At 35.8% G+C, this 25,231-nt stretch overlaps 1 protein-coding gene and 1 non-coding gene across 2 annotated transcripts in view; both read right to left on the reverse strand.

The window, feature by feature from the left end:
* Nucleotides 1-25,231, reverse strand: part of Pola1 (DNA polymerase alpha 1, catalytic subunit) — a 329,968-nt gene that overhangs the window by 276,647 nt on the left and 28,090 nt on the right. Inside the window, exons 12-24 of the mRNA XM_041639492.1 lie at nt 25,008-25,124; nt 23,659-23,733; nt 22,720-22,858; nt 20,660-20,814; nt 14,665-14,749; nt 13,488-13,549; nt 11,966-12,055; nt 8,895-9,011; nt 7,481-7,656; nt 5,046-5,175; nt 4,493-4,612; nt 2,516-2,615; nt 624-748 (exon numbers count right to left, since the gene is read on the reverse strand). Coding sequence (XP_041495426.1) covers nt 624-748; nt 2,516-2,615; nt 4,493-4,612; nt 5,046-5,175; nt 7,481-7,656; nt 8,895-9,011; nt 11,966-12,055; nt 13,488-13,549; nt 14,665-14,749; nt 20,660-20,814; nt 22,720-22,858; nt 23,659-23,733; nt 25,008-25,124 — 1,491 coding nt within the window. The remainder of the gene's footprint in view (nt 1-623; nt 749-2,515; nt 2,616-4,492; nt 4,613-5,045; nt 5,176-7,480; nt 7,657-8,894; nt 9,012-11,965; nt 12,056-13,487; nt 13,550-14,664; nt 14,750-20,659; nt 20,815-22,719; nt 22,859-23,658; nt 23,734-25,007; nt 25,125-25,231) is intronic.
* On the reverse strand, nt 1,248-1,376 carry LOC121439065. The gene has a single exon (XR_005973149.1).

Genomic DNA, 25,231 nt, shown 5'->3' on the forward strand with positions numbered 1-25,231 from the left:
CTATGTAGCCCTGGCTGTCCTGGAATTCTCTATAGACCATGCTGGCCCCAAACTCAGAGATCTACTTGCTTCTGCCTTCCAAGTTAAAGGCGTGTGTCACCACCTTTTAATGTACAAGCCTCACAGACTAGTTTGATCCCCAGAAACCAGTGAAAAAAGGGATAAGTCCTAAAAGTTATTTTCTAACCGCCACATCAACATTTACATTGACGCACAAACAAAAGTAATGAATAATAATGAATATTTTGTAAGGTCAACATGGTGCTACACCCCTATAAACCAGTTAGGGGATGTGAGACTGACACAGGTAGATCCCAGGACCTCACTAGCTAGCCAGTCTAGTAAAAACGATTAGCTCCAGGTTTAGTGAGAGACCCTGTCGCAAAAATTTAAGGTGAAGATTGACAGAGGAAGACACTGGCTGGCAGTCAACATCGAGCATTCGCGCATAACACATTTGCACGGAAACACACATGGACACATGAACATATCCAAGAAAGAATGTTGTTAATACAACCATTCAAAGGAAAGAGAAATAACTATGATACTAAGCCCTTTGGCTCTTGTACTTCTATAAGGAATACCTTTAAAATTGACTTCAAGAGCCCCAGCTGAATACAAACCTCTGCAGCTTTCTGCACCTCTGAAGCAACTCTTTGTACTGTTGTAAAACAAATGTTAAATTCCTGAATGATGGAAGGATATAAACTGTTGAAATCCAGGAGCAAAATGAACTTGTCATAAAAACCTAAAACAAAAAAGCCACATAATATCACATAAAAGTCAAAAGAAAAGTGCCATAAAAATACCTCACTATATAGAAACTGTATAACATCCAGCACTGTAAAGCAGATAAAATGGGGGGGGGGGGGTTAACTACAAATCTATAAAATGACTTAGATTACAGTAAAATACACATCACAAAAGAAAGAGTGAAAAGACTGCCTTTCTTGAGAACCAGTGACAGTGACAACCAGCCTGCTCTCAGGCAGTTCCAAAACATGTCATTATTATGTTCAAAAACCTTCCCTTGTCAATTGTTTTAGAAATTATCATGTTTGAGTCCAAAAAACAAACACAGTTAAGTTTAAGTATTCTTTCCCACTATTCTCACCCCACCATAAAAAAAATGCAGTAAGTGGTTATACTGCATATATATCTTTTACAACCTCACCTTCAAGGAATAAAATTGTCAGCACATTTACCTCTACACAAACTGTTTCAAATCAATCAAGAAATGGATATATAAATGTCAGTAGTGGGACGATCGACCCTTTCTTCTCGTAAAAGGATGAAAAGACAACTACTATATTTCTCTAGGACATTTATAAAAAGTTATCTTCACCTTGAGAAGAAACTGACGATATAAATGTCCACTGAAACAGAACTGCAAACTTGCATTGGTAGTAGACAGGGTTTCTCTTTGGAGCCCATCCTGAAACTAGCTCTTGTAGCTCAGGCTAACCTTGAACTCACAGAGATCTACCTGTCTCTTTCTCCCGTCTCTGTATCCCGAGTGCTGGGATTAAAGGCATGTGCCATCACCAGCCAACTTTACTCCTCATCTCAGTCCCACTTACTCCCTCTGCTCTTCTGTGGTAGATACCATCATCTCCTTTTCATAGAAAAAGAGACTGGGGTAAAAGAAATTAAATAGGCAGCACCCAAACCAATATCTAACACCAAAAGTATCATTCCTTGTCATCACAACTAATAAAATTGTTTGTAAAAAATGTCTCCTCCTGAGTTACTTGATAAAATTCACACTAAATGTGAATATACATAATTATACTATTGAGTATACACACTTGCAAACAACTAAGATGGTCTGAAAAACAGGAAAGATGAACCTCTAAACATCACAAACCTTATCTTTCCCTTCTGCACAACAAAGAAAAGGCACTTTCCTATTAAATTTTAACTCAGTGGTTATTTTACTTTCATAAACATTGTTTTCCAAATTACCTGGCACACTGGGCAAAGATGAGGACATTCTCACATAAAGAAGGAAAATTAGGTAATTCTACTACAGGCTGAACAGCAATCTCTATATTAGAGCAGAGACTGAAACTTGAGTAAAGACCAAATTTGAGATATTGCGTATATTTTTCTAACACCTATAAACTAACAGCATTCGAAATAGCTAGAAAAGTAATATATATACATATAAAAGATAAGTGAAATTTAAGTTTCAAGGTATATAAGTAAAGCTGTGTTGACATATGGCAAAGAATTCATACTAATTCCATGTTAAGTAACTAGTAAACTAGATTTCACATGTGTAAAGATAAAAGATAAAACTAAAGTCATTAAGAAACCAGTTTGCTTACCTCCAATATAAAAACAGATATTTACATTACAATTCATGGCAGTAGCAAAATTATAGTTATAAAGTAGCAATGAAATAATTTTATGGTTGGGGTCACCACAACATGAGGAACTGTATTAAAGGGTCACAGCATTGAGAACCATTATCTTAATACCAGGGGCAAACCAAACTGCTACCAAGTCTTACCAACTTTGGGGTCCAAAACCAAGCCTCCAGCATAAGCCGCTTTCTTACGTCCTTTCTTATATTTATTGGTATCTCCATCAATTTCTTCATCTTCATCTCCCTATTTCAAATGGAAATAAAACATCACCAGCTAGCAACTAGCTAATGAATTATAATACTGGGTTACAAAAAATATTTACTTTTACTTAATGGTCCTACCTATGCAGGGGAAATCTATTATCATATTACATTTATGGATCCAAATGAATGCCAAGCATGGTAGTTTCTTAAGTAAATAATCAGTTTTCTGAATTCTCTATTTAACTGTCTCTGGAATCCTAGAAATTTCATTTGAGGGCTAGGGATATAGCTCAGCTAACATAGTGCCCTCCTAGCACTTACAAAACCCTAGTCCCATTACCAGTACCACATAAAACCAGGTGTGATGACACATACCTGTAAGCCCAGTGGCTTGGAAGGTACAGCCAGGAGGGTAGTAAATTCAAAGGCATCCTCAGATATACAAGAAGCTAGAGGACAGCCTGAGCTAAAGTAGAACATGTTTAAAATATATGTATTTTTTAAAAATGAGCAAAAAGAAGAAAATTTTATTTTAAAATCAATAGGTATTAAAATGTTTCGTGTTACATAAATGTTGAGATTGTAAAGGAGTTTTACTAAATTCACTACTCTGGCTGGGCAGTGGTGGCATGTGCCTTTAATCCTACTATTCGGAACAGAGGCAGGTGAATCTCTGAGTTTGAGGTCAGCCTAGTCTACAGAGTGAATACTGGGATGGCCAGTGCTATACAGAGAAACTCTGTCTCAACCCCCCCACCCCCAAAAAAACACTAATCTTATATTTATGATGAAAAAGGGATAAAAATTCTTCTGATTCATTATCATTATTCTAATTATTATTACTTTTATGATATGGGGTCTTGGTGTGTTGTTCTGGGCTCAAACAATCCTCTTGTCTCAATCTCCCAACTCTAGCAAGTACCATCATGCATGGCTGATTGCCATTATTAGTAGGAATTTCTTAAAATAACTATGCCCACAAAATGAAAAATCCACTTTCAAGCAGTTTATTAACAGTCAACATTCAATACCTCTGCAGAAGTTAAATAGATCTAAATTAGTATTTGCTGTACGATTTTCAATAATGTGCCTAAAAACAAATGAAACTGAGTCACACGCTAACACTCAATTCCCATTCTTAATTCCTATCAGTACTGATAAAATGGAAAATAGAGTAAGTTTTAGTTCCAAAGTCATAGAATCTACTTCAGAAACCTGACTGGTGTCATAATCGCACTAGTAGCAGGTTGTGTGACCCCAATCCGAAAATCTAAAGTTCAAAATCTGAAGATTCTTAAGTGAAAATTAATGACTCTACGAGCAGAAATTAGCACATCATCACATGTACCAGGAAGTTTAAATATTATAAAATCACTTTCAGCTAATACAAGCACTCATACACACAACACACACACACACACACACGTGAATCCCCAAATTAATTTTGTGTTTAGAGATATATTCCCATCCTAGGGTTTCTCATCACATATATACAAATGTTCCAAAATAAAATAAATAAATAAATCTAAAACACTTCAATCCCAAGCATTTTGAATTAGGGATACTCAACATATCTATAAACTACAACACAAAAACCAAACCTCAAAGGCTAAAGCAACAAAAGGTTAAACTGATATTTAGTTCTGGGTAAGTCTTAGTGAGAGCAAATATTTTCTATATCAAAAAGTCTAACAAAGTCCTCCAAGACATTTCACAAACAATTTTGCCTTTACAGAGAAAAGTAGAGAGGGAAACAACCACACAGACACAACAGAAAAAGCTCAAGAATAATCCTAATTTACAGAAAATTAATTATAATTTTAGAAGCAGATGCCAAAGCAATTTTTTAAAAGGTTACCTAGGCAATAAAAAAGGAAGGAAAAGAAAAGGCAAAGTACTATACAATCTTGTACCCACCAGTTTTTGCTGAGGTTTTCTGAAAATCTGCTTGTCAGGCACAATATAGTTGTTTTCATAAAATGCATGAAGCAACAAGAACTCATTTCGTTCAGATCGTCCACCCATCAGTGTTCTGGACTATTAAACAGAATTTTTAAACCATTGAGCTTAAAACCATCACAAACAAAAGCAATGTTGAGTCAGTTTATTTAATCATGGAACCTCCTTCAGCTTCTCAGCAACAAAGGTTACTTTTTCTAAACTATCTAGCTTTCTCTTTAAACATTAAGGGAGATAAAGTGAGCTTAAAATACTGTCAGTGTATCACTCCACTAAAAACATCCCGATGTTAGAGATAAGATCCTTATGTTCACTCAAATCTCTACATACTGCACCTGGCATTCCTCCCCTTTTCCCAACCAGTTGTTGCTTTTACAAAAGCTCAGCTTTCAAAATCCCAGCTCCTCATTTTATAAGCATACATTTAGGTTCATTATCATATAACAACTATCCCAAGAAAACACTGAATCCAACAGGAAATGCTTTTTCCCCCTTTCTAAGTTAAATTTACCATAATGTTCCCAGCGATGTTAGTGATCTGCAATGCTAATGGAAGAACATTTAGCTCACACATGATCTGCAAAATGAATCTGGCATCTTTCCAGACTTGTTCCAACAGGTACAACAGATGAGAAGATTCACTGTACAGAAAAGTAAGAATGAAACAGAATCAAGCAATTAAAAGATACAATGACTGTAATCAGAACTTAAAATATTACAAGGAATTTTTGGTGTACGTAACTTCAAAGCAATGGAACCTTGGCTTCGGAAACTATTTAAAATAAAGAGGCTAAATAATTAGAAATGCATTTATACCACCAATCCCAGTATCCTTCTCTCAACAAAAAAAAAGAGTGAAATTATGTGTTAACTATAGCTTAAAATTTATCTAGTGTTAATCATAACCTAAAAACTATCTAAATTCTTTTGTTCATTCAATCAGTAAGTATATATTACAAGCCAACTATGTATCAGGCACTGGGTATGGCCAAAGGCACAAATTCCTGTCCTGGTGGGGGAAACACAGTATAAAAAAAGAAAAATAAATAGATAATATTCATACAATGGTAAATAAGTGTTAAAGACAAACAAAAGGGTAAGAAACAAAGAAAATTTAAACTTTCAGGAGCAAAAGCTGAATTTTTACATAGAGAGCTAGGGAAAAAGTCATTGAAAAGAAAGACCAAGAAGTGACAGGACAAGCCATTATAATAGATGGGTATTTTAAAGAACAGCATTCCAAATAAAAGCACAAGACTCTGAGTGAAGTTGATATGGCTGGATCAGGGAATAATAGATAGAAATAGCAGTAAAATAACTTCAAATCAACACCACAAAGACACAGTGTACAGGAACTAGTAAGCTAAAGTAAAGACTTTAAGTAAAAGTAATATCACTAAGAAACTTTGATTAGACTTAATTTGAGCAGGATTACTTTGGTCCTGGATTAATTATGAAGAAAACTGAAGAGGGCAACAAAATTAGTACATAAACCCACTACTATGATTTGATATTATTTGGTTCATTTGAAACTGGGGAGTGGCGTTTAATCCCCATGATAAAGTACTATGGGACATACAAGGATAGACCCTCAGACCTTGATGTTATTAGTACCATCAGCTACCCATGAAGTGCTATGAGGATGAACACACATATACTAAAGACGAAGCTATTGAGTCTCCATGACTGAACACTGGTAACTTTATAAGAAAGATTAAAGGTTATAGACATGTATGTACTTTTCACCAAATGATACCCTAAACAATTACACAACTTTATCAGAGGAGATCCATCAATCTTGGACCTCCAGAATCATATATCAAAACAAACCCTTCCTTTTCATATCATCCAAAATGTGGTATTATCAACAGAAAATGGACTAAGACATTCAGTGATTCGGAGGAAAAAAAGGAATATGGTAGCTTAGGGTAGGGTAGGTTCAGTGAAAGTTAAAGAAGTACTAGGAGCTTTATTTAAAAAACACGGCTGAAAAAGTCCATTGATGGATCTATTGTGGGATGTAAGACAGAGGAATCATTATTGTGGGATGTAAGACAGAGGAATCAAGGATGTCTAAGAGGTCTGAGGTAGAAGATGACTTTGAAGACTTTCAGAAAGTTGTAACATTCATAACTGTCACTGACACAGTTATGAAAGACTAAAAACAGAATCTAGGAAGAGAAAAAAACAGTTCAGATTTTAACAAGCTGAAGATTCATACTAGTTATCAGGTAGGTAGATGAATCTAGAATTTGGTAGGATGTTTAAAACAAAGATATACAGGTAGGAGGCAGTAACCCCAGTATCTAAGCTACACATCAGCCAGCCTAGAGAGGAAAAATAGTAAGAAGTAGATGAAGAACTCAGGAGAAATAGCTTAGAAAAGGGCTCAAGAAGCAGAAACTATGCTTTGCCTACGGGTTTTTTACCTTTCTTTATCTGTATCTTTCTTTACTTCTTACTCCATGACTGGCATCCTCCTCTCCTTTTCTCACTCCTCCCTCCTCACATTCTTCCCTAGATTTCTCCCTCTATTTATTCTCTCTGCCAGCCAGTAGCACCTATTTGTCTCTCCTGCCTAGTTATTCAGCTCTTTATTACACCAATCAGGTGTTTTAGACAGGAAAAGTAACAGTCTTACAGTTAAACAAATGCAACATAAAAAAGGTAACACATTTTTGCGTCATTAAATATTTCACAGCATAAATGAATGTAACATATCTTAAAATAATATTCTACAATACAGGTCAACTGGTTCCATTAGAATAATTCAAGAGATAAACTAATTTAAAATATGAAAATAATGGATATGATGGAATTGGTATAAAGATATTAATTTTCTGCTCCATGGCGACTAGCTGGTGTACCTCCAGTCTTAAGACAGTAGTAGCACCTTACTGTTGCTCAATTCAAGAAAGATGAATTCTAAGTAATACAGGGTCATACCTATACATGTTTTGTATATTTTCTGTTGGAATTACAATCCTTTCAGTTTTCAGAATCTGTTGGACAAGTTCAGATAAATGGTAGCTTTTACAATGAATCAATTCTTTTGCTGAAATTTCCACATCACATATCATTCGGCCACAGGTAGCGTTTCTTTCACCAAATCCACTCCGGCTCTACAAGGCAAAAAAAAAAAAAAAAAAGAAAAAGAAAAAGAAAAAGAAATCAAAACAAATCTCATGAAGAGGCAAATACTGAGAACAATCTGTTCTAACCTATTTTGGAAGTGTCCCCAAAATAACAATATTAAAATTCTCCTTCCACTCATAAATCAGGTGCTTTTGAACACCTACTGTATATCTGATGATGCAATAGGTACTTAGTATATCACTGTGAATAAAACAACAATTCCTAGTTATATAATTAAAAATTATACAATGTAATCAAGAAGTCAAATGGTTTTAGAAGGCAATAAGTACATGGCAAAGAAGATATCAAAGAAGGGTGAGGGACAGAGAATTTGGAGGGACTGTATCTTAGAGTGATCGGGGAAGACCTTACCAAGAAGATGCCATATAAAGAAAAACTTGGGCTTCACATGATGGTTTATGCCTTCAATGCCAACACTTGGAAGCCAATGCTTGGGGATTGCCATGAGTTCAAAGTCAGCTGTGTAGTAAGCTGCAGCCACCGACTCCCCTCCCATCTCAAAATAACAAATACCCAAACAAACAAAAATTTCAAAGGGGGCAGAGAAGCAGCAGCTAAACAAGTATTTGAATAAATGCTAAAAATGACCTTATTACCTTAAAGATATAAGCAGAGGTAAAAAGAGCTGTAGCCCCAACTCTTGATTCCTAAGAATAGAGTTCTCTAGAAACCCTTGGCATTATAAAAGGTACCGATTCCTAAATTCTCTGCTGAAGCAACATGTTCACTTTAGTTGTAACCTTTAGGTAAAATAAGATTTCAAGCATAAGCACTATCACACTTAGTAAGAAAATGCTTCATTCAAGAAAGTACCAAAGCCCATACATGCAAGCATAGCAAGATCTTGTCTCAAAAAGAAAAAAAAATATTAAGAGGCTAGCCTGAGCTACAGGAAACTCTTAAAAAGCAAACAAACAAATAAGAATAAGTGAAAAGGGAGGAGAGAGGGAAAAGGAATATAAACTTTCCATCATTAACCAGCAGTATTTGGTTATGCTGTAAAAATTTAGAGGAAAGACAGGGTAAATACTAACTTCCTTCTTCACACTGCCATTGTAGGAGGTTGAGAACCATGACATGCAGTGCCAAGCAATGTTTTATTTATTCAGTTCTGGTATTAAATCAATTCCTATTCAAAAGACAGTGCATTCCCCAGTCGCTACCTCATATTTAAAAACCAAATAAAGTGAAATTTTGAAATTACCCCAAGTTTTGGCATGTTGGATCGCCTCAGTCGACCTATCTTGGACCAGTAAGGAACTTTGCCAACATTAATTCTTTGCAGAAGCACTTCCATTTCAAAACCACAAATATTATGACCCTAGTCAAAAAAAGACAGCCAATCACATAACAAATACAAATTAGATAATTTGTCTTCAAATGCAGAATTTCTTTAGCCTTTCCTTCTCTGGTCTCTTAACTCAAGAGCTTACCTCCAATTGGGGTCCTTTCTCCTTCAGTATCAGCAGTATTCATTAGTCTTGACATTAACTAGGCTGCTAAGCAGATTGCTGATACAAGGTTCATATGGTGTCTTTTAATTTACTGCTCAAGTCTTACAATGTTGGATGCAAATGCAAATTGTAATGTCCCATACCTTTTACATGATCAATAAGAATTTAAAAACAACAAAAAAACTGTGTTGTATACATTTACATAGGACTTCTAAGGAACTCAAACTAATTTCATTAAAAACTGAGCATGAACACAACTGTGCTGGACCTTTAATCAGTGCACAACAAAATATGAATACTAGTAAATACTAGGAAACAAAATTAAACAGTAGATAAGTTATGGGACTATGGCAGGTGGTGGTGGCGCAGGCCTTTAATCCCAGCACTCGGGAAGCAGAGGCAGGCGGATCTCTGTGAGTTCGAGACCAGCCTGGTCAACAAGAGCTAGTTCCAGGACAGGCTCCAAAGCTACAGAGAAAACCTGTCTCAAAAAACAAAACAAAACAAAAAGTTTATGGAACCAGAGACATGGTTTAGCATTTAAGAGCTCTGGCAGCCCTTCCACAGGTCCTGAGTTCAATTCCCAGCAACCACTTGGTGGCTCACAACCATCTGTAGTGGGATCTATACCCTCTTCTGACATAAAGTCAAGAGCACTCATATACATAAAGTAAATAAATAAATCTTTAACAAAGAAATAATAAGTTATTTAATACAACCTGAGTTTTCTATAATTTCCAATTTATATCATTTGAATAACATTTCTAACATAACTAGGTTTACTAAAAAATCAGGATGTTTCAAATAATTCAGATCAATCCATAGATTATTTTAATTAAAGATATATACTACCACTTAGAATAAACAACATTTTATTGGAGAATGAACGAACTAGTAGTTGTGAGGGTCTGGAGAAATGGGGAAATAATGCTCTAAAGTAGTGGTTCTCAACTGTCCTAATGCTGGGACACTTTAATACAGCTCCTTATTGTGGTGACTCCATGCTACTTCATAACTGTAATTTTGCTACTGTGATAAATTGTAACGTAAATATCTGTGCTTTCCAACTGTCTTAAGCAATCCCTGTGAAAGGGTCATTCAACCCCTCCAGGGGGTCGCAAACCACAGGCTGAGAACCACTGGTCTAGAGTTTTAATTTTAAAAGATAAAGAGCAACAGAGATAGCAATATTGGAGGTGGTGACAAATGCATATTATGAATGCATATAGTACCAATGAATCTACATTTAAAGGTGGTTAAAATGACTAATTTTAGGTTATAAAAAGCTTACCACTACATGAATGTACATATACTGTACATATTTATGTACTGCCATAATATATAGATATATAAAACATATATATCTTATGTACTGCCGTAATATATAATATAGATATGTATACATATATCTACATATTTATGGCAGTTTATTTATTAATAAAGGAACAGAGGGACAGGACAAAAACTTATTTCCAAATTATTATGGCTAGGGTCTCATCTTGCATCTGGATCTGTCATGTACTTCTCTCTAATACCTTAGGCTGGGTATCCCAGGCTCATAACATCTACTTGTCATTCAAGACTGTTTTTAAAGGGTGGTATGGGTCTACTGCTAAGTCACAGCACTGTATATAAAATCTTTCTGGCACTTTAAAGAAAGGTCCTGAAATAATATAAGGTTATACAGACTTTGGCAACATTCCATATACAGATATAAGCTACACCACTACCAGCTAAGGTGTCCAACAGGAAAAATGAGGTTGAAGACACAGTAAACAATCTTTTTTTTCTCTCCAGAATGGATTATAGAACCTTGGATCTGGGCTTTCCACACAGGAAGCACTCTACCACTGAGCAATAACCCCAGCCTCTCCATATTTTTTTCTCAAATATCTACTTACCTCTATTCTTACATCACAAGTTGTTGATGCAACCAAATTAATAATATCACATTTAAAATATATAGGAATTGGTAGCCTACCCACTGCTTTAAAAAATATAAAATCAGATTGATCCAGTAACTCAGACAAAAGAAAAGAATTAGGATCAAGAAGCCTCTTAAACTAAGGAAGGTCAGAGAATACACAAAAGGAAAATGGGCTTTACTACAAGGAAAAGGTACGAATCAAAAATAAATTACTACCTTACAGTCCAATGAGAATACAGTAAATTGCCAAGATGAAAAACAAATCTCTACCCCTGAGCTCTCAAAGGAATCATAAAGATCCACTGAGATCTTAAAATATTTACTTTTGTATTTGTAATTTATCCCAAACCAAGAAAATCAATTAGAACCATGAAGATATTGGCAATTTACACATATTCACTTATCAGTGTGCTACAAGAACTAGCAATTTAAGCCAGGCGGTGGTGGCGCACACCTTTAATCCCAGCACTTGGGAGGCAGAGGCAGGTGGATCTCTGTGAGTTCCCAGCCTGGTCTACCAGAGCTAGTTCCAGGACAGTTAGGACTGTTACACAGTAAAAACCTGTCTCAAAAAAAAAACTGACGAATCTAGCAATTTATACATATTCGTTTACTGAAGTGCTACTTTGTTAATGGAGGTAACTAAATATCCTGAGCTGACTTCTAATTCAAGAACTGCTCTTACACCAGGAAAAACTATCTAGCATGGGTTAGGATTATTCCTCCTTAGATAGATGAGCAAATCTCACCAATCCAAAGGGTCATTTAATTCTAAAACATCCTTTGATACTCAAAAGTAAATAATCAATAAAAAGCAAATCACCAAGAAAGTTGTACAGAAAAGAATGAAGGAATGAAAACACTTCCCCATGACATGATCAAATATCTACTCACCACAAGAATATCAGGATCAATTTTGTGAATTTTTGCAAGGAAAAATCCTAGCAAAGTTCTTTCTGTTGCAGCAATCTCAACCTTCATATTCTGTTAAGATACCAATCAAGACTTTAAAATATCACAAGCCTTATTTTCTTGCCCAACCAGGGTAAGATTTCTTAGTGTTAAATGTAATCATTCACTTCTAAACAAGATATAGCAATAAAATTTCTGATCCAGGTTTTGCATAATAATAACTGCACAAAATCTCTGAGGACCTCATTCTAGTAATATGCATGTAAATCATGCAAAAATTTAAGTGCTAAGCAACATCAAGAGCAGAAATGTCCTTCCACAGAGACATGTTTGTACACTGGACACATTTAAAGCGTATAAATCAGAGTGTCTTTCCAAAACATTGCTTTTTTTGCTATATAATCCCTGGAAGACTTTGTTGTTTATGTATTTATCAAAGAAATCCCAAGGATTCTATAAACTAATCTCAAATAGCAGGGTGAGAAACAATAAATAAGAAACTAAAACAAACATGTACTGAAGAATTGCAATATATTACATTTTCGGTTGTGAGGCTAGCCTTAAATGGCTGAGCAATCTCTCCAGCCCAGGAATTGCAATGTCTTAAATAGAAATACCAACCCTCACACAAAAAAAACCTCAACTTGGATTAGTGAATATCTATCAGGTACTCAAAGCTGCTCATATTAAAACGCTTTTTAAAACAAAGGTTGATTACTATTATGTTTTCTATAGCTCAGTTTTTAAAAATGTCACTTTGACTTTACGGGAATTTTCCTAGGTCATTTTATTTGAATAGATAATTCAGGACAGATCACAAATGACAGTAATACAATAGTAACCCCTACCTCTAAGAAGACAACTGAAACAGCTTTGAAGTGGAACCTTACAAATTGCACCATCTAATTTTGTCACATGAAAATATTAACAAACAAAATAAACCTACAACCTTTTCAACACTATCATTTCACAAAACAAATAATGTACTATTCAAAAACTGCATCCTTTAGAGTAAATATATTTATTTTTATAAAGAACTCAGTTCATTATAATGCTTCCACTGCCATTTTATTAAAGGTTTATGATACCAACTTCACACAACATACTTGAGTTCAGAAATCACTGATGGGCTTGGGTCAGCAAATATAAACCCTGTCAGTACATGGTCTTTTAATACCTACAGTATTCCCAACACTACAGGGATTCCCTCAATTTGGAGAGGGGCTCTATCCAACATGGTTCCAAAATATGTGATCACTTTAGAAAAGCCTCCATATATGCTAACTGATGGTAGGTTTGAATGTATCCATATCATAATTCCATCATCATCCGAAACTAATTTAAGAATTATTAAACATGTTTAGTCTTATATTCATAATGTATTTTATCAAGTTAGTACCATAGTTCAATACACCAAGAAGAGATCTAATAAAGTAAAACATAGAATAGATGTTATTCTCTTTCCAAACAGATATTCTACACTTAAAAGAAATGAGTAATTTACCTTTTTCTTAATGACTTCTTTGAAAGCACATGGGAAAATACAGTCCTTTGGCTTAGAGACAACTATAGGAAGAAAAACACAAAATTTTGTCACTCATTTTAGGCCAATATCAGCTAGTACATGTTTCTAAACGGAAATTGCTTTAATATAAATTTCACATGAGCCCTAAAGAGTTAAGAAAGTCAAGATCTCCAGTTAGTCATATTGTTGGACCTCAAAACAACAACCAAGGGACCCTTATGTCTGTATAACTGTACAAAATGCTTTGATCAAACGTTTGTTTTCCATCCAAGTTAGAATGGAGGATTAGAACAATCTTTCCCAAAGGAAATCCAATTACCATAAAAGCTTCAAAGAAAAACTTATCTCAACTTTCTTAAAACTGAGAGGTACTATGGACCAAGGCTTCTGCTACTACACAAAAGGCTTCTTCCATACAAAGCAGGCACTCAAACAGTGAAATACGCAGAGATAAAGAAATGCATGCTAACATGAAGCAACAACTATTCTCTTCCAAGTATTTCCTAGACTCTTATCAGTATTCCTAATACTCAAAAAGCCAGACACAAGAGGTTGTTGAAAAGAATCCAAAAATATAAAACACTGAATCTTAATTCTTACTTTCTTTTTAAACAAAATGCTTACTTAATCAACCAACCTCTGAACATGGAATGTCAGACTCCTTAAAGATCAACTCACAAAACACACACATACCCCATTCTATGAAACAATTGCACCTACTGAATTTTATGCATAACACAACTCAATTCCAGTTAGGCATACTATAATGTCTCACAAATAGGTAAAGATTCATTTATTACTTAACATTTTGCCTCATCACAGATTTTATTCAATAAAACTCAAGTTTCCACAGCTGAAAGCAAACATCTTTACTAAAATGTCCTAATTAGGCCAGGCAGTGGTGATGCACACCTTTAATCCCAGCACTCGGGAGGCAGAAGCAGGTGGATCTCTGTGAGTTCGAGGCCAGCCTGGTCTACAAGAGCTAGTTCCAGGACAGGCTCCAAAGCTACAGAGAAACCCTGTCTCAGAAACCCGCTCCAAAAAAATGCCCTAACTACTCTCCAAAGCAAGTTTCAAAATACAAAGTTACTTATCCAACAGACAAAGAAAAATAAAATCAAAAAAGAAAAATCAAACTCTTAAAAATACATACCACAGAAATGCGTCTGAAAGGGAGGCTTTGGAGGTGCTTTATCTAATGCAAAACTGTGATGGACGAGAGCTGCAACAGCAATAATCTGCAAAGAAAGGAGCGGGGAAGATCAGATACCTACTATATGTTTTACCTTACCACAAGAACTACTAGGAATAATAAAACATATTTTAATATATATAAATTCCTTTCACTTTTTAAAGAAAGTGTTTAAAGCTCTGACAAAGGGTTAGTATCTACAATATAGATAGAACTAAGCATCAAGAAAACTATTACCAAACTAAAAACTGGGGCATGGAACTAAACGAAATTCTTAGAAGAAATGCAAAATGGCTGAGAAGTATGTTTTCAAATATTCAACATCCTTAGCTGTCTGGGAAATGCAAATTAAAACTGTGATGCCCACCAACTGATGAATGAATACTGAAAATGTACACATATACACAATGGCATATTATAAAATTCTCAAGCAATGGGCATAGCTGGAAACCAGAATTCTAAGTGGGGTAACCCAAACCCAGAAAGACAAATACCATATGTTTTCTCTCATATGTGGATGCTAGCTGACTCTTTAGAATGTGTGTTTAAACTGGAGGAGCCATAGAAGGTAGGAAACTAGTAAGCAGTCATGGGTGGGGGGGATTTCAAGAAAAGTGGGATAGAACTCAAGGTTCTTTACGGGTACCAATCACATGCAAACAACCACAGGCTCTTACACTCCTTCCCCCTCTTCTGCAATGATCCCTGAGCCTTGAGGAATAAAGTATGAAACAGATGCCCATTTAGAGGCGAGCACTCCATAGCCTCTTATTCTCTGCACCTTGACTAGTTTTGGATTTCTGTACTAATTACCATCTATTGTGAAAAGAATCTTCTCTGATGAAGGATACACTACTCTATGGGCATTAAGATAAAAACTTATCTAATACTGTTTCCATTTATCAGATTCTTTCCTAGGGCCTATGACCTAGCTGATCAGGGAGTCACAGCCCAGTCAATGGACAGTTCCAGTCTTGAGGTCTGTCTTATGGAACAAGCTTAAAGTAAAATCAGAAAGTGGTTGGTTACTCCTGTAACATTCATATATGTGCTGGCTAGTTCTTGACATTTTTCGTTCTTGTTGTTTCTGTTTTTGTTGTTTTTTTTGTTTTCCAACTTGAAACAAGATAGAGTTAACAGGGAAGAGGAACCTCAGTTGGGAAAATACCTCCATCCACATTGTCTGTAGGCAAGTCTGTAGGGCATTTCTTGATTATTGATTTATGTGGGTGAGCCTAGGCTGGGGTGGAGGGATGGTGGTGGGGAAGGGATATACCTCCCCTGGGCAAATGGACTCCTGATTAGGTGATCCTGAGCTATATAAGAAAGCAGGAGCGGTGGTGCTTTAATCCCAGCACTCAGGAGGCAGAGGCAGGTGGATCTCTGTGAGTTCAAGGCCAGCCTGGTCTACAAGAGCTAGTGCCAGGACAGGCTCCAAAGCTACAGAGAAACCCTGTCTCGAAAATCTTAAAAAAAAAAAAAAGAAAGCAGGCTGAGCAAGCAATGATAGCAAGCAGGTAAGCAGCATTCTTCCATGGCTTCTGCTTCAGTTCTTGCCTTTAGGTTCCTGCTTTTATTTCCTACCCTCACTGATAGACTCTTATCTGGAAATGTAAACTGAAATAAACTCCTTCCTCCCCATGTGGTTTTTGGTTCTGGTGTTTGATCACAGCAATAGAAACCCCAAGTAAGATAATGTCACTATTGTACCAGTGGACAAATCTTGCCAGGCTGATTATTGTAACTTTTAGGATTCACAACTAGGTAAGAGTGTTCAATACTTTCTTCCCCAGTAGCAAAAGTAGAACCTTCTGGCATTATTAAAGCTAGGCTGGCTAGGTGGTGGTGCTGCCTCCCAGCAGTCGGGAGGCAGAGGCAGGTGGATCTCTGAGTTTGAGCCCAGCCTGGTCTACAAGAGCTAGTTACAGGAGAGGCTCCAAATCTACAGAGAAACCCTGTCTCCAAAACCCCAATAGCTAGCCTGTATGGATGAAACTTAAAACTTATAGGCTGGTACCAGCTTGATTTCTTTATATTCCGTGACTCAGGTATGTGCTGTCATTTGTAATAGTGTATAACTGTCAAGGGACACTCATAGGGAGTGACACTATTAGGAGGTGTAGCTTTGTTGGAGTGGTTATGGCCTTGTTGGAGGAAGTTGAGAGGGAAACATGGTGAGGAGATAGAAGATAACTGGAACAGAATGCGGAGGTGGATTTGATAAAAACACATATGCAAAGTGATTCCCACTGAAAAGATTTATTTATATGTGTACACACACACATACACACACATCTGTGTATGTCACATATGTGCAGGTACCCATGGAGACTAGAAGAGGATATTAGATACTCTGGAGCAGGAGTTACAGGTAGCTGTGAGCTGCCTGACATGAATGCTAGAAAGTGAACTCAGGTTCTCTTCAAGAGCCGCATGGATTGTTAGCTACTAGGCCATCTATCTGGGCTCTTTTAACTCTACTTGTAAAAATATTTAAGCAGATTTAAAATTGAGTAAAAATTAATAAAACTAATTCCCATACACTCATAGTTGGGTTTCAATTATCATTTTTCCTAGGTCTATTTCAGTAAGAGTCTTCAAAAGTGTTTTTCAATCTCAGTACCACTGGTATTTCATGTCAAACAATTCTTTATGAGGCCAAGCTTTCATAATTAATAGTAAGTCCTCAGGCCATTACTTGTTGGCTAGTGGTCCAAATATAGTTTGACAAGAAAGCTTGTTACACCCAACCATAAAATTATTTTGTTGCTACTTCAGAAATGTAATTTTGCTACTATTATGAATCACAACGTAAATATTTAATATGTAGGATGTTTGATATGTAACTCCCAAAGGGGTCACAATCAATAGGGTGAGAACCAACTTAGACCCATTTCACTAGGGATTACAAATTGGTCGTTTTTTTTCCTCATCATGTACTGAAAACTTCTAAGTAGAGCAATTTCACATTTCAATTACCTGGCATCAAGAAGTACTTATCCCAGAAAAGTCAGGACAAACACTTGATTTGTTTTTTTTTTCTTTTTTATGTTTTCAAATGAGTTAGTTCCCTAGTTTCCCTCATGAAGTGATTAATGTGGTGGTATTGTTTGACATTTATGTGTTTATTATAACTTAGGAACTTGTATATCTGATATTTCCATCTGTAGCAGTTATTCTTCTGATGCTCATAGTGCCCCATATTTTGCATAGGAGACTTTTCAACTTGTTTCCTGAGTCACCTGTATCTTCAGAAAATTTTAATAACGCCCTTGCTTTCTGATATAACAAAATGTTCCAGGCTTACCTTATATATTTCCTGCTCTGAATCAGCCTTTTCTCCACAAATTCCTATTCCCTTTGTTAAGAAATGGTATCACTCTAGGAACGGGCATCTCTCTTAATTCGAACCAAGTACTAATTAATTAAATCTTTCCTCAATACTTAATTATTAACACTGGCTATCTACTATGTTAACTTATTTGAAAAATCAAGGGCATGGAGCATCACTCAGTGGTATAATGAGCTTATCAAGTGCAGTCTTGAGTGAATCCTCAGTACTTCCAAAAATCAGTAAGAAAATGAATAAGTAAAATCTCAGATTAGAAAACATTTGTCAAATGTTATTTTTTAAATCCTAAGTATCAAAAAGACTTAGAAGAAAACATAGAGAAGCTTTGATTAACCAAAGTAAGACAAATATACCCATGAAAAACAACAAGCTAGGTGGGGCAGCAGTCCTGTAGTGAAAGCCATTTGGGAGACTGAGTTGGAAGGAATCCATTAACACATACGTTCAAGACCTGGGCAATAGAGTAAAACCCCAATTCAATAGTAATAATAGTAATGATGAATGCCATAGATTAAAACTACCAAATAGCCCACAAGTAACAGGACAGAGATTGTTGAGCAGGCAAAGATGCTTGTCACCAAGCCTAACAACCAAAATTCAATCCCTAGGACATGGAGGAAAAAGAGAACTATTGCCTATAAATTGTGCTCTGACCTCCACACACATATTGTGACATGTATGTGTCTACGCACCACACTGACACATGAACAAAATATACTTTAAAAATTTGGAATTTAAAAAAATTAATAATATAAAATACAGGGACATCATGAACACATAAAATCTATGTACAAAAAAGTCAAAGCAGAAACAAAGATAACTGATGCTCAAGTTCCCAACCCCCTACTCTGAAAATCTGAAATTAAAGTATTTAGCCTGTTGTTCCTATACAATGTAATCAAGTAATTGCCAGTTAATGAAGGCAACTTTACAGAAAAATTTAACTCATAAACATGGACATAATTAGAAAGCCACCACTCCTACAGTGCCTCTCTAGTGGGGTAAATTTATCTCCTTTTCCCTCTGAATAATATCTAGTAATGGCAATAGGAATTTTTCAGTTGTCACAACTAGGAGGAAGTGGTGCTACTTGCATCTAGTAGATAGAGGCTAGAGATATTATTAAACACAGAACAGTGCTTCAGAACAAAGAACCACCCAGCCCAAAACATTTGTAGTTGCCAAGGTTAATAAACTTTATGAAGAGCTCATAGAAAAATTTATGATGACCACTAATTGATCACATTAACCAATCCCAGCCTGAACAGTTTGACTAGGCATTATCTGCTTTCTGAAATATCCAATATTAAGTATATTGGTCACCTACCCATGAATTATTTTGTATAAAAAGCTAAATTTTAATCTAATTAACTTTAGCGTTAATGTGACACACTGCAGAACAAAGGACAGAATTGAGTGTGGCACACTGTCAGAAATATTTTAGGCTCTTCAGACCATATAACCTGTCATTACAATCTGATTGTTATTGTAGTACAAATCTGAAAACCTACTGTATCTCAATAAAATTTTATTTACAAAAACAGGTGGTAGGTTGAATTTAGCTCACAGGCTACTCTGTGTCAGCATCGGGTATAGAAGATTCCTAATGGTATCCTAACAAACATACACAAAAAATGGGGCTTCCTATGTGATCAGTGGTTTTGTAATTATTCCTTAGCATTGAGAAAAACTGAAAGGCTATGGGTAGGAGCTATTGTCTTTAAAAAGAGATTCAAGAAGCATAAAAGTGAAATGTTAACCTATGAATCTAATGTGCAAATCTGGATCCAAACAAATCAACTTTGAAAATCATGAGAAACAGATTCTTCCAAATAGACTGTATCAAGGAATCATAATTTTAAGTATTCTAATAGTCTAATGTAAGAAAAGTGTGCATTAAGTAAAGATGCGAAATGGCAGTCAGTTAAGTGCCTGCCAGGCTAGCATGAGAACTTAAGCTTTGATCCCAAACATAAAAAGTCAGGTGTGGCAGCATGTATTTGTAACCTCAGTGCTAGGAGATAGGCAAATCCCTGAAGCTCCTTGATCAGCCCAGGTAACATGATTGATGAGCGTCAGGTTCAGTAACAGACTCTGTCTCAACAAATAAAGGTAAAAAAAGCAATCAAGTAAAAGCACCCACTATTCACCTCTGACATTCACATGCACAAACGTGTGTGCACACTTGTACACACTCTTACTAACAAATACATAGACTACAAACACACATAAGAAAATATGCATATAGTGAGAGACGTATACCAAAGCATGCTGAGGTAAAATGACAGTACCTTTTAAATACTTAGGAAGGAAAAGGGAAAGGATACAAACATGTGTCACAAAACATTGTTAACTGCTAAACATGTGTGACTGACATAGGAGCTCATATTATTTTCTCTGTGTCTACTTAAAAAATAAAAAAACAAAATATTTCCAGCAATTTAATCCTTTAAAAACTGTGTAATACCAGGCAAATTCAATCCATTCTCTAAAACACGGCCTAGTGCCAAGTTTGCACCCTTTCCCCTCTAAAAGGAAAGCAGATCAAATTCAGGCAAGTATTGTATCTGAGGCGTAAGTACAAACTCTGCCATTTTACTTTACCTCATGCTCATGGCTCTTTACATTTTGCATTGTCTTCATGCTGAAAGACATTACCACAAGTGGAGGAGGACTGACATCTTTAATCACATTCACCAGGTCTGGTTTCAAAGCCACCACCTCAAATTTACACCAACTGATTGGCTGGTTCAAGAGCTCTGAGAAAGAATAGATACAACATATCAATAACTTACTGAAAAAGAAAAAGTACTATAATTATGACATTTTTATTAACAGATAGTCTTCAAAGCTATTGTCTACTAAGAATGACATAATATGACATCTACCTAAATATAAGCACATTAGTGGGCAGTATGCCAATCCTTTCGTGTCTGTGAATAATACACCTGTGCTCATTTGGGATGAGTAAAGGAGGAGCAATACCTTTTATAATTTTTTTCAAGGAATCCAAGATCAGCTTTTAAAATAACAGCTGTCTTAGAGGAATTTAAAACATTTTAAAGAGATGAAGACAAAATAGTAGCTTAGATACAAGTGCTAAGATGATCAAGTAACAAGCCAGAGAATTCTGTCCACGTTAAGTTGTGCTTCTCTCCCCTCCAAAGGTCAGCAGTGCACTCTGGAGAACAGTTGTACCCTATCAGTCAGGTTAAAAGAACACTCAAAAAAAACATAATGACCCACACAACTGCCTACACTAAGATCTCCCTCAGACTAAATTGTCAGATATTGGAAATTGATTCCAAGTGTATCACCTATAATCACTCAAGGAAAACATTCAAAAGACAAACACAAAAAAGAAGTAGAAACATTAAATAGACCAATTCTTTAACTTCCCTTAAAAAATCTAAAGAGGCCGGGCGGTGGTGGCACACGCCTTTAATCCCAGAACTTGGGAGGCAAAGGCAGGCGGATCTCTGTGAGTTCGAGACCAGCCTGGTCTACAGAGCTAGTTCCAGGACAGGCTCCAAAGCCACAGAGAAACCCTGTCTTTAAAAACAAAACAAAAAAAAAAATCTAAAGAGATCCCATGGAAATTCCTAAACAACTCAGGCTGTTGCTGAAACAAAGGATTACTCTCTGCAAACTGATAGCAGGGCCCTAATGCCAAAGACAATACTCATACAATTCACTGTAGTGTCTTTGGTGTAGGAAGGTACTCTACAGGTTACCGAAAAAGAAATGTGAACACCAACCCAACCACAAAACCTTTGACCTACAATCTGCCCTGCCTTCAAAATCAAGCTAGGGTAATGGTGACACAGAACTTGGAGTAGCCAGCCAATATCTGATTTTACCTAAGGTGCACTCCACAAGATAGAACCTATACCTGACACTGTTTGAGTAACCAAGAACCAGAGATTAGATAGCCCAGAGACCGATGGTAAAACCAAACACTACTGATCAAAACAGAAGTATCAGTAAAATGACTCCTAATGATATTCTGCTATATTCTTAGATCAGTGCCTTATCCAGTCACCATATGGCTTCCTATGGAAGAAAGGAGCAGCAACAGCCAGACATTATGCAGAAAGAAAGTCTAAATAGGAGATCTCCATCAAATCCCTCCTCGAACCTGTGATTATATAACAGCCAGAGGGGATAGAGAACACCAGGAGAACAAGACCCTCTGAATCAAGTAAGCAAGGAGCCTATGAGCTCAGAGAGACAGAAGTAGCAAGTGCAGCGCCTTCAAGAGTCTACACCAGGTCCTCTGTATAAAAACTATAGCCATTAGCTTAGTATTTTTATGGGACTGCTAACTATGAGAATGAGGGAGTCTCTGATTCTTTCTTGTGCCTACTCTTGGGACTTTTTCCCTCCTGTTAAGTTGTCTTGTCCAACTTCAATATGATAGTTTTTGTTTCATCTTATATTTTATTTTGTCATGTTTGGTTGTTATCTCTTAGAAGCCTGTTGTTTTCTAATAAGAGACAGAAGGGAAGTGACTCCAAAGGAGACAGGAGGCAGGAAAGAACTCGAAGGAGTAGATGGAGGAGAAACTATAATCAAGATATACTGTATAAGAAAAAATCTATTTTCAATAAAAGGAAAGAAAAGTGAAAAAAAATCTCAGGAATCTACTTAGCATTTTTCCTTACGTGGATTTTTTACTTCAAGCCAACAAGGTCCTTTGATCTTTCTGTTCATCAAGAACAATTCCAAGCTAGACGTGTTGGTTCCAAATACATGAGAAAATGTTTCACCTTTCAAATGCTGTGGAAGCTGTGGCATTTCCGCCTGAAGAAGAAAAAACTTCATTTTGTTTAAAACTATTACTTCGCATTTTCCCGTTGATATTTGAAATAAACAAAACTTCTATGGAGCAACAGAAGAACCCCTTTGATATATAGGAAATGTAATCTATTACAAATGAATCTAAAACAATTCACAATGGAAAACAAAAACAATTCACTATGACAAAATAATGCATCTTAATGACACCTGTTAGAAGAAAAATAGGCCAAGAAGCTCCCTCAAAAGAGAATGTCTGTCCAGAGTTGTCGTGTCTCACTAATAAATAGCCAACTAAGTACCACTCCATTAGAAGAATGAAAGCAATAGAATGGGACTCACTAAAATTGTTTTCACATTATTTTTCATCATCATCACTGTCAAAAAAATTCCTTTTCCAACAGCAGGATCAAAACACTAGAACAGAGGTAAAAAGGTAACAGTCCAGCTAATACCCAAAGCAACTACTTTGCCTCTCAGAGGAGCAGGAACAGCACTGTAGCAAATCCTCTCTCACCTTTCCTCTGCTCACCAGACATTTCTGTAGATTGATGAAGTCCAACTCCATCATGCAGCATATCTGTTCCACCTGACAAATGGTTGTGCTATTTCAACTTTCTTATTTGAAGATGTGTACTTGAAAGGCAGCATAACTTATGCTCTATTACTTAATTTTATCTATTTCAATTATTAATGAACTGTGGGCTTCAAGAATCCTGCCAATACTCCTAACTAAAAGCCAGATGAAGATTCAAAGATAAAAAAGTCATTCAAAACTAAGCCCCAGTTTTCTTTGTCTGACTTACCGAGTATCTAACTTCCAAGTACTCAGATGTTTCTGGAACATCAGGTATCTCAAAAGCATAGTTCTTTTCCACTGTCTGGGTAAGCAGATATTTAAAAAATTATCAGGACAAGGTCTTTGCAAAAATTAAATCAGCCAGTATAATATACACATAATACATGTTTGCATATTTAATCATAAGAAATCTAGCATCCTAACAGAACACCAAAATAAACAAAAAAGATAGTTTTTCTCCTTTCAACTATTACTAGAAACACTTACTGACAAAAATATTAAAGAACATCTCTTGAACACTAGAGAACTTATGAAATAAATGCATACAAGGGGAACAATAAAAGATTGATTTCTTAAAATGATAATGCACTAAATCATTGCTACTATTTGAAATTAAACTGCACCTTGCTGTAAAAACTGACATTATAAATTCACTTCATATGCAGTATCAGCTATGTGTTAAAAATTACTATAGTATAAATTATCACCTAATATGAATTAAGTGATTTAACTCTGCAACTTTTGCAATACGGCTCCTTTTTCAGCACAGAAAACTGACTGCACTTTCCATAGTTCCACAGTAGTACACACAGGGCAAAATTTGAATACACAAGCAATCCAGCCCCAGCACCTACATTCTTTACTATCATACATAATATACTGTTTCCAAAATTTTTGGTTTTGAAGTTTTTTTGTTGCTGTCTGTCTGTAGTGACGGTGATCAAACTTGGGGTTCTTTGTACTGTTTCTGGAATTTTGAAGATGTGACTCTCAATTTCAAGCTCAAATAATTAAGAGTGTTAGCCTATCTTTAGCAACTCAATCCTCCCTTTACTGAAACCATTTATATAGCCAGTATTTTCAAATGGGCTACAGTTCCCACATTCATAGCCAAAGGCATCAATAGCTTAGCAAAATCAAGACAATACACCACACAGATCACACAAAGAGAACATTTTCATTCTGTCAGAAACAGTATCATAGGCATGGATTTTTAAAGACAAAGCCTTACCCATGCTCTTAAGCAAAATTGCACTGGCAATAACTAGTATAAACAAATCAGAATAGTTTCTTCATTTCAGAAAAAAATACATGATATATTGTAGGAACTGGGGGCAACTAATTTGCTTCAAATCATTTTTCTATTCAAATTCATGACCATTATTTTGTAAGTGATTTTAAAAGAAACAAAGTAGTTTTGCAAATTTAGCATACTGTTTTTACATTTACACCTATGAAATTTCCATTTAATGAGTTACAACTATGCAGAAGGCATTCTACATGAATATGCAGTTAACTATCTGGTAAATAAGAAAATAAACAAGAACCATAAAAAATACAGTATTGAATACAAACCTTGGACTTGAACTTCATTATTTTATATTTTGCTGCAATTTTTGAGTCAAATTCTTCATAAACATCCTTCATTGTAACTGGAGTTGTTGTTTCTTTCCCTGTGTTTAGGTCAATTTTCTGTTATCCCATGGAAAGAATAATGAAGGGAAAAGAGTATAAGTCTTCTCATCCATGAAAAACAGAAGCCTAAATCAATTTTCACCTCTATTCATTTAAACATTGAC

Source organism: Microtus oregoni, unplaced genomic scaffold, assembly GCF_018167655.1.
Source record: "Microtus oregoni isolate MIOR12 unplaced genomic scaffold, Mior012 000059F_ref0000304, whole genome shotgun sequence".
NCBI lineage: Eukaryota > Metazoa > Chordata > Mammalia > Rodentia > Cricetidae > Microtus > Microtus oregoni.